The 9,675-nt window shown below is 51.7% G+C and overlaps 1 protein-coding gene across 1 annotated transcript; it reads right to left on the reverse strand.

Moving 5' to 3' along the window:
- Positions 1-611: 611 nt before the first annotated feature.
- On the reverse strand, positions 612-6,879 carry Osr1 (odd-skipped related transcription factor 1). Its single transcript, XM_041639412.1, has 3 exons — positions 6,604-6,879; positions 1,606-2,308; positions 612-882 (listed from the first exon to the last, which is right to left on the reverse strand). The coding sequence occupies exons 2-3, from the start codon at positions 2,268-2,270 to the stop codon at positions 747-749; spliced, it is 801 nt and encodes a 266-aa protein (XP_041495346.1). The 5' UTR covers positions 2,271-2,308; positions 6,604-6,879; the 3' UTR covers positions 612-746.
- Between the last annotated feature and the right edge of the window lie 2,796 nt (positions 6,880-9,675).

Consider the following 9,675-nt stretch of genomic DNA (forward strand, 5'->3'; position numbering starts at 1 on the left):
ACGCCCGGCTCCTGGCCGGCTGCTCGCTCGCGCTCAGCGATGGAGCAGGGGAGCGGAGGCTCGGTCCCGCCAGCCCGGGATGCCTGGTCCTTAGCCCGGTTTCCGCGCCCGGAGCGGGAGGTCAGCGGGACACAGCCTGAGAGCCCAGGAGTCGCAGGGAGCCAGGAGCCCCTGGGGCCGGTGACAGAAGCAGATACAAGGATTACACTTTCGCAGGCTTCCCACGTGGGGATGGGAAAGGGAGGAGGGACTGGAAATTGCCAGGGCGCGCAGATCTTTTCTTTTCCCCCTCTCCGCAGTCAAGACTTTACAAGCTTATATGGTCAAAAGGGGGAAAAAATAAAGAAAACGTATAAAATAACAATAGAAAAAGTAATACTTTTGGGAAAGGCGCCACTGCGGCTAGGCGGAGTTTTCGTTCCCTTTTTTCCTTTCTTTCTTTCTTTCTTTCTTCTTCTTCTTTTTAAAAAAATGCAGTTTCCTTTCAGCCACGTGAGTTAAGTACCGCCTTTTGGCCAAGAGTTTAGCCGCGTCCTGGGGGAGCCGCCCAGGCTGTAGGAGTCACGGCCCTGGGCAAGGCTCAGGAGCGCCGCAAGCGCTAGGGACCCAAGGGACTTTGTTGGTGTGAAAGAAAGATTCCCAAAGCCCCTCCCGCTGCCCCGCAGAGTCGCCTCCAGCTTGGGTCCCTCTGGAAAAGAAGGCTGCAGCTAGTCCCAGGGTCCTGGTGCCCCGCAGGCGCTGTTTGTTTAGCATTTGATCTTGGAGGTTTTGAGCTCCTTCACTTGTGAGTGTAGAGTCTTGTGGACAGCGAGAGTCCGGGACTGGCAGAATCCTTTTCCACACTCTTGACACTTGAAAGGCTTCTCTTTGGAGTGAATATATCTAAGGGTAGAGACAGACAACATCATGCAATGTTGTTTACTAATGCGTGTACGAGGTCCCCGCCCACTGACCTTAAGGTGTTTGTGGGTTCAGACAAAGGGGGCAAAGGAGAAATCGGCAACAGGCCGGCTGAGACTGTGGGTAAGAATGAGAAGGTGGAGGGGAGCTTTGGTTTCGTAAACAGATTCGACAGATAGACCACCTGCCTTCCTGAGGCTGATAAGTGGGGACGACCTCCTTCTAAAGGCTGAGTCAACACTGGAGGTCAGTCAACAGACCGGGGGTCAGACAGTTTCTAGATCTGCCCTGATGGAGCAGTCAGCACTAGCCCAAGAGATTCTTGAAAACTAGAAATGCGTAAAATTAAGTAAAACTAAAACGTTCTGAGTTCCTATTCCAAGTGCTGCTTCCAAATCTCTCGGGCATTGTGATTACTGAGAAAGGAGGCAAAGAGACCCAACCTTGTGAAGACCTGATCTTAGGTCCTAGTCGTCACCATATTTCTTTCCCCACGTTCTAAAACCTATCCTGGAGCGGGGCGGGAAGGACAGGGAGGGGTGATTGCTCATGGTTTGTAGAGAATTCCCAGAGGTAAGGGAATGCTTAACAGCAACCAGGGACTCGTAGGAACCTTAAAGGGGGGCAGGGGATGGACACATCAGGCCAGAGCAGCCAAAACAGACCCGTCCTCTGGGGGCCACCCGCGACGCTATAGTGCCGCACCTGTGGTCCCGTAGGTGGTCTTGCCTCCGGAAGGCTTTGTGGCAGATGTCACAGGTGTATGGCCGCTCATCTGTGTGCGTCCGCTCGTGAATGAGTAGGTTATAGGACTTAGTGAAGTGACGGCCACAGAACTTGCAGACGAATTCCTTCTTAGTCTTGGAAGGCAGGCGTCCCCTCGTGGGCTTCTTTTCTGGGGATAGCTTGGTCACATCCAGGAGAGCGCCCAGCCCACCAGCGGGGGAGCCAGGGCCCTCCCCTCGGCCAAGCTTGGAGGGATCTTCTTGTGTGGCAGCCAAGGCCAGGTTAGCGAAATCAAAACGCGGCTTGGTCTTAAGCGCCACACCGCTGCCTCCCGCGGTGATCTCTGGCTTCGGGTGGATGACGTGAGGAAACCAGGGAAAGGCGGGCAGCTGGAAGCGAGCATCCATCAGGCTGGACACCGCACCTGGCACTTTAGAAAAAGAGGAACGTGGCAAGTGCATGGCCGGGTAGCCCAGGGTCCATTGGTGCAGATGTACAGCGTGCAGAGCACTGAAGCCATACAGGTTGGGCAGGTGGTCCGAAGGGACTGTGGGCAGGCCATTCACTGCCTGAAGAAAAGAGTAATTGGTGAGCTGCAGGGACGGGTGGATGGGCACCGGTGCTGGCAAGGTTTTGCTGCCCATTTCTGTAGCTGGTAGCGGCAATGGTTTCAATTATTGATCTGCAAAGACAGGAGGAAGGATGGGGAGAGAGAGCCAAAGAGATATTCAGAATTCCAGTCCGGTTATACACACACACTCTCCTTCCCTTAGGGCAGGCAGGAGGTGGGAATCGAAGACCCCACCCATGAACCCCACTGCCCTCTCAAAACAGATGAGAACATAAGATATAGAAGGGTTGTCTGGCCAGAATTCTCTGTGATGGTCAAGCCCCCTCCAAATGGTATCTGGCAAAGACACATATTGTTGACAGAGCCATCAATGGAAAACTAAGTTCCTCAAACACAGACACAACCAACTTAAATGCCTGCTGTCAGCTGTGAAAGATGCACACATTGGAATACAGGCATGGCATGCCGACACCGATACCCACACCCAGGCAAACCTGGGCCACACAGAATTACACGGTCCTGCAACAATAACAAGATCTGGGGAAGCACACTTACACACTCAGTTCATATGTTCTGAAAAGGCATCAAACAAGAAGGTCAGGAAACAGAGTGGAACTGCCAGTGTTTTATGGGACAACCCTGTACAAAATGCAGGCGCCTTCAGACAGACATACCATCCACCTCCTGCCTGTTAAGGTTTGGGGGTAACTGGCTTGATTTCCAGAAGCCAAAAGAATCCTGCCATCATCTTTCAAGCTCTCATTTGGACCTAGATTTGCTATGTACCATACAACTGGTGAACCCCGTGGACTCTGTCCTCTCGGTAGCTGCTTGCAGACTGACTCCCTGACCTTTGGTGGTGACCCTCATTTCAAGAAAGGTACTGACATCCATGTTTTGTTCATTTGTTCAGTCAAACAATTGCAATTTCGTATGAGGGAGCTCATGTGTCCTTCCCTAGGGGAGCTGTTTTTCTGGGGGTTCAGGCTTCTTACATATTATGAAAACCTTGGGCAAGGCCATTGTGTGTAGGTAGGTGCACTAAAGCCAGTCCTTCACTACTATGTTCTGTTTACTCTCCGAATACAGATTAGGGTTCTTGAATATGGTTGTTGCCATACCAAAGTGACCAGGGGCTCCAGAGTTGTCATCTTCTGGCCACTTTGATCAAGTTCCTCAGTATGCGTGGAAAGTGGGGGGCTCTGCAGAGATACCTTTCATCTTTTGTCCCTCCAGATATTTCTAATTTGGGTCTATATAGTGGAAGTGGGGGAAGTAGGAAAAATACAAACACTAGGGACCCTTGGGAAGCCTCTGAGCTTGGGGTTCAATGGCAAGGATCAAGTCGTCCTCAGAGCAGAATGTTTATAAAGTCCTTCCCCTTTCCCAGTGCCAGCCTCTGGCTACTGATTCTTCCTTGACCCCATGCTTCTCTTTCTCTTTCTCCAGTCTCTACTCTGGGATGTACCATCTACTTTTTTGCCTCTGTCTTCACAGCTCAGACTCACCCCTGCAGGTCTAAACACCCTCAGCCCTAAAGGCTAGACAGAGAGGATGGAGTCAATTTCCTTTCTCCGCCTGGGGCTCTAAAAATGCCTGGCTAGTTCAGAGATGTACAGAACCTTTTTTATTAGGGGAAGGGGGCCTACCGGAGGACACATCACCCAGGGCACTTTAGCAGATTGCTAAAAAGGTGACGGGTGGTACAGCTAGATCCAAAGAAAGATGTATTGCTGGGAGTGATGGGTGCCCCAAACACGAGAGCATGCTGGCTGAAATCTGCCTGCAATTAATTTGGCCTCCCAGTTAAGGAAAGCACAAATTTGCTGTCATCCAACCTGGTTAGCTAGCATGATAGCCTGCCCTAGCCTTCTCTACTACTCAGCTCACAAAACCTGTGCCAGCCAAATGAGGGGCCACCTCGGAGGAGATCTGGGACAAGGAGAAAGCAAAGTACCTTTGGAATGAAGAGGAAGCTGGGGACCCATTTGGACTGGAGAGGGAGGCAGCCGCCAACTTCAAAGGTCTATGGGGCTCAGGCTAGTTGAAGGCTCTTTGATTTGTCACCCCTTCCCAGCACTGGAAATGAGATCCCTATATTAGGCTCTCTATATATTAGGCTCTATAGGAGACAGCCTGGGCAAAGGGGAGTGCACACTGGCTCCTCTCCTGCCTGGCCTGTGGGAAGTCAAGGAGTGATGGTGGCAGAACTTTTGCCTGACTTTTTTCTTACTTCCTCTGAGGAGCCAAAAAAGACTGGAGAGGCCTTGGGATCCTGGAGGGGTGGTACTTGCAGCCTATCTGCCTAATCTTATTTCCTCCAACACTCCATTTATTTTTCTCAGCGGACCAAGCAGTTTGCTTTCTCTAGCTTTCTGAGGCTTGAGAGTCCAGGGGTCATGCCATCCACTCTTTCCCCGCGGACCAATTTCGTTCGAAACGTGGCTCTTTACACCAGGGCTACAAATGGACCCGAATGGAAGATCTGGTTTCAGGCTATCAGTTCAGAAAAATACACAGTTGCAGATATGCCTCCGCGATGAGAAAAGATGAGCAAACATCAACATCGGGCCTCCCCAACTCCTGCGCTCCCCACTCCTCCTCCCAGACTCCAACCTAGGCTTTTCATCTCTTAACCCTACAGGGACCACCTATTCTAAACCCCAGCATCCACTCCACGTGGGAGCTCAGGCCTGGCAACTCAAGACTGGAGACTTGGGAAGCACTAGTAGGTGTCCCGACTTGCTGCAGTGAACTCAATTCGAGCCTCAGAGCAGGGGTCCCTGTGCGACATAGTCATTCATGTCCCCCTTGCAGTGGACCGCCAATCCCGCGTCTGCCGCCAGCCTTGTGCAGGGCATTAATGAAGTGTGCAGCCTATTAAAGTGGTTTATTCGGGGCTAATTGAGCGTGAGCGAGTTAACTGCTTGCATTAATGAGGACAGAACAAACCCCACGAGCTTGTTCCTGAAGAAGCCCAAAGGCACCCCACTCCCCGCAAAAATAAAAATTATCCTTGACATAAAATCCCCAGTTGAATGGTGACAGGCTTTGGGATCCAGCTCCAGAGGATTGACCAGCACCAGAAACTTTGGCTACATTTTTCCAACAAACGAGATCGAACGAATCCACTTTCATTCGCCATTCTGCTATACTGGGATGCCTGCTGTGTCCCCAGGAGTCGGCTTCCCAATCTTAATGAAACAGCAATTACTTTGGAGAGAGCCTGGGATAGACCATCTACCCACCAGTTGTCAGTCGTCCTTGGTTCCCCCATCCCTGTCAGTCAGCCCACTTCATCCCTGCTCGGCCGTGAAACTAGGAGGATAGCTTTGCACGTGGTTCTCTTCAAAGAGCCAACTTGCGGGTTTTATCATGGATGAAATTCATCGGAGTTTTGCGACAAAGAAACCCTTGCAGCTAAACTCTGTTCCGGAGCCCACCCGGCTTGAATTTGTGCTTGCGATTCTGAGAAAGGGCTGCGCAGGAGAATTTTTATTCTTATCAGGGCTGCTGGTCGAAAGTAAGATTCATTCAGCAAACAACCGCCCTCAATTTCTCTCTCTTTTAAGGTGCCCATCTTTCCCACTTAACCCTGGGTTAGGCGACTACCAAAAAAAAAAAAATCTCCACCCTAGAGACATCTGCAACTCCATAATGGTTCTGTTTGGTCTCCAGTTAGAAAACAATGTTCGTTTGTGCCCCCAGCAAGCTTCCCCATACCAGAGACAATCGAAGGTTAAGAGCTGCAGGCCTAAGGACACACAGAAACCATCCAATAGAGATCATCCCAACCACAGCGCCCAAGTGTGAGGCAGGCTTCAGACAGGCAGCAGCCTTGTGGTCCTGGGGATAGAGGGCTTCCTGTCTGAAGAACAACTCTGCAAAAGACCAACTCGCATTTAAGCGCAACAGGGTTGGGGCAATGCACCTGTCCCGGGTGCTGTAGGCTTGGATTATGACCATCCACACCCTCTCCTCTCTTCTTCAGCTAAGGCAGGCCAGTCTGAATTAAAAGGGCATCCTAGAAAAAAAAAGTTTGTGCTCTCTGAAGTTGCTCCGGTTTCTTAAAGAGAGCCTGCAAACTGCCTTACAAAATCTGTGGTCACCTTACCCGAATTCTGCCTAGCCAAACTCTTCTGGCTTCAATGGTCCAGACCCCTCTGTCCCCACCTTTCCACGGAGGTCAGAGGCCAACAAGGGCGCAGAGTCAGAAGTCCTTGAAGGAGCATCCCCATCAACCCTACGCTACAACTGCTCTCACTTTCACCAAGATCCTGCAGCCTGCCTTTGGCAAGAACTTCCTTTGGGGACACTGAAAAGAGGAGGCACAGGCTACAACAAGGAACCAGGAGTCTTGCCCGCCTTCGCCTCACTGAGCCCAGGCGCCCCAGGGCTGCAGTTACCTTGTTCTGCCGCGGTCCCCCCAGCTGAGCGCGTCTCTGAGGCTCGCTGTGCTGGACTCTAGGAACCAGAGACACTGGAGCCCACTGGCACCCTTGGCGAACTGGAGTCCTGACGCGCCTCTAGCCGCAGGGATTCCAAGCGCCCCACAGGCGGGAGCGCTCAGCAGCCCCGGAGTCCTGCCCGCCGGGGTCTGGTGAGCTTAGCTCCTGGTTCTCTTTCTGGGTCTGAACCCGAGCCGGTGAGAACTTGCTCGGGAGAGGCCGAGCTACGTCTCACTCATCCCTTAGCACCGAGCCGCCTACTTATTTTAATCCACCACCCCCTACCCCTCCCGCCCCTTGCCTCGCGATTCCTCCCCTCCCTCCCCTGCCCCCCAACTCTGCCTGCGCCTGCGCACTGAGAAACAAAGTTCTGCTGACCCGGGCAGCCGACTTTGGCAGTCCTGCTAGCTTGGCCTCTGCTTCTCCCGACCGGTGTCCACTCCCCGACAGTCCCACTCGACAGTCCCACTCGACACTTTCTGTGTGTTTTTTCTTTTTTCTTTTTTTTTTTTTTTTAAGACACGCAAGAGCAAGCAGTAGAGGAAACAGCTCCTACAGGACAAGAAAGGGATAGGGCCGAGCATTTCGGATTTCTGCTGTGGTGCTTTAGGACTCAGTTTGTGCCTATGAAAGCCAGGAGGAGCCCGGTGTGTCCCAACACCAGCACCTTAGGCTTGTATGCAGTTCGTAGCCTGGCAAAGTCGCTGTTCTTCTTAGATTTTCCTCCCAGAGGAGACAGACCCCTGCGTGGAGCAGCGACGCTCTGACACCAAATAGTGCTTGGGTCCTGGGCGGTGACTCTGGCAGAGCTAGCTAGTTCCTGGTGCGGAAGGGCAGAGATTACTGACTGCAGTGAGCCATAACATCCGAGTGCCTATGGCTGACCACAGACCCTGGGGTGTGGAGTTCCGCAGAAACAGCCGCGGCAGGGCTTGTGGAGAGGAGTGGCGCTAGATCCCCTGAACTCAGAACCCCGGGATTCAGCGCTAATGCTCCAGTCACAGACTTGTTTAGGGTGGGTGGGAGTTTGGAGGGCAGATGAGAGCTCTGAGTCTTGGGGAGCTGGTTTGGATTGAGTTTGCAGAGGGAATCGGGCCTAAAATAACTACATTCTAGCTTTCTTACCCTCTTTACTATCGATCCTGAGGACTGACCTACCGCTGACCCCAGTCAGCCTTTCTCCCTACCTACCACCTTTCTGTAATGCCTGACCTGGCTTCTTCGGGGGAGTAGGTGAGGATTTCTGACGCGACTTTCTGACTTCCAGAATTAGGACTCCAGAGTGACAGGCAGGCAGGCACCACCGAGCGCGCGCACAAGCACACACACACACACACACACACACACACACACACACACACACGGCCTCCTGGGGACCAGATGCCTCTCTAATGCATTGATATAGTTCTTTTAGAAGTGTCCCACTGAAACTTTAGTGTCTCTGTGATTTTCTTGAGGAAGCAGGAGTTTGATTCCTAACCTAGGTCCTAGTCAGGGAGGATGACCCACACACCTCCTTCATCCCTACCCACCATAACTGAATCATAACTACTTTTATAACTGAAACATAACTACTTCCATAACTGAAACAGACTTTCGCAAGCCTTTAGAACAAAACCTGGCTTCTAGTCTCTGGCTAACTTTGGCTAGTGGAGGGAAGAGCAAGAGAAGCAGGGTTATATTCTTACATCCCACTGATTGGGGTTCAAGCAAGGAACCCACGTAATTGTCCCCATGTGCCTGGAAGCTTAGCACCTGTTAGTACTGGCTGGATCCTGGCCACAGCACTGCCTCTTGGAGCAGAGGGGAGCTGAGATCACCCTCTTCCAAGAGCTGCGGGACAACACAGAAACAACATCCAGTCAGGCATTCCCTTCCTGGACTTCACAGACTTCCTACCAATTTGACTAAAGAAGTTTTTGGGTGCCATTCTCAGGTCCCCAACGTAGGCACAGCTCAGAGAATTTCCGTAGTAAGGGTCAAAGTTTCCCCAATTGGCTGGCGTGCACTTATGAAGAGCAATTCACATCTAAACTAAAGACCCACCTGGGGCTTGCACACCCCTTCTCTAGCTGAGGAGTCCACACAACTCAGTTCTGGTTATATCGTCTTTCTTCTTGTCTTTCTTTAGAAAAAGAAGGAAGGAAGGAAAGAGAGAAAAGAAAAGAGAAAAGACACTCTTGGTCATTATGTCTTAGGAATTCCAGAGACCTATAGATGCTTAAGGACCCTGTCAGCTCCTCCACTGAGTGGGGGGAGAAGGGGGACGTGGGGGTCAGTGGGTTATGTACATTGGTGAGACAGTGCTCACCTAAGGTCCTAAGGCAAAGATGTTGCAAGTGGGCTGTTTCATGCCGCTTTACCGAGTTATCTGGAAAGACTGATCTAGCCTCTCAGCAACCCCTAGAACGGAGAGGACTGAAGAAGGGTGGGGAGGTAAGGTTGGGACCTCAGGCTTTGGCTCTCAGATCTTTTCAGGGAGCTTTTAACAAGGTAGGACAGGACTGCACACGAATGTGTGGCTGGGTACTGAGGTCACCTCAATGGGCTTTAGATCCCTGGCTGCTAAGGGACTGCTTCCTGAGTGAGCCACAGCCTCAGAATACTAGGAAACAACGAAATTCAAGATACCCTAGAGGCTGAGTAGTGCTCCAGCCCACTGTGAGTCCTTTGGTGAATAACCCCCGCAAAGTGTGGCTGCCCAATGTCCTGGAGGCCATCCAGGGTCCTGTTTTCTTCTGGGTGGGACCGCTGGAAGAAACCCTGGAAGACAGGGTCCTCTCCATTCTTCGTGCAAAAGGGAACAATGGTGGAATCCTTCCCCCTATCTGTTTAAGAAAAGTTGGCCAGACTAAGCCGGACTTGAAGGAGAGGGTGAAGGGCAGGGCCCAGAATACCTAGGAAGACTGGGGCACTTTTTGAAGGAGTTGCATTCGTTTAGAATTCTCCAGGATCGCACGTTTCAAACTCCTTATATGCCATAGATGGTCTGTACCCAGAGGTCCTGTTGGTCCCACCAATCTAAGAGTC

The sequence above is a fragment of the Microtus oregoni genome, unplaced genomic scaffold (genome assembly GCF_018167655.1).
Source record: "Microtus oregoni isolate MIOR12 unplaced genomic scaffold, Mior012 000058F_ref0000040, whole genome shotgun sequence".
Classification (NCBI taxonomy): domain Eukaryota; kingdom Metazoa; phylum Chordata; class Mammalia; order Rodentia; family Cricetidae; genus Microtus; species Microtus oregoni.

Coding starts and splice junctions, on each gene's coding strand:
- Osr1 (XM_041639412.1), bottom strand. CDS start 2,270: ATGGGCAGCAAAACCTTGCCAGCACCGGTGCCCATCCACCCGTCCCTG. Junction 883..1,605: donor GACCACCTACGGGACCACAG/GTGCGGCACTAT, acceptor CTCTACCCTTAG/ATATATTCACTCCAAAGAGA.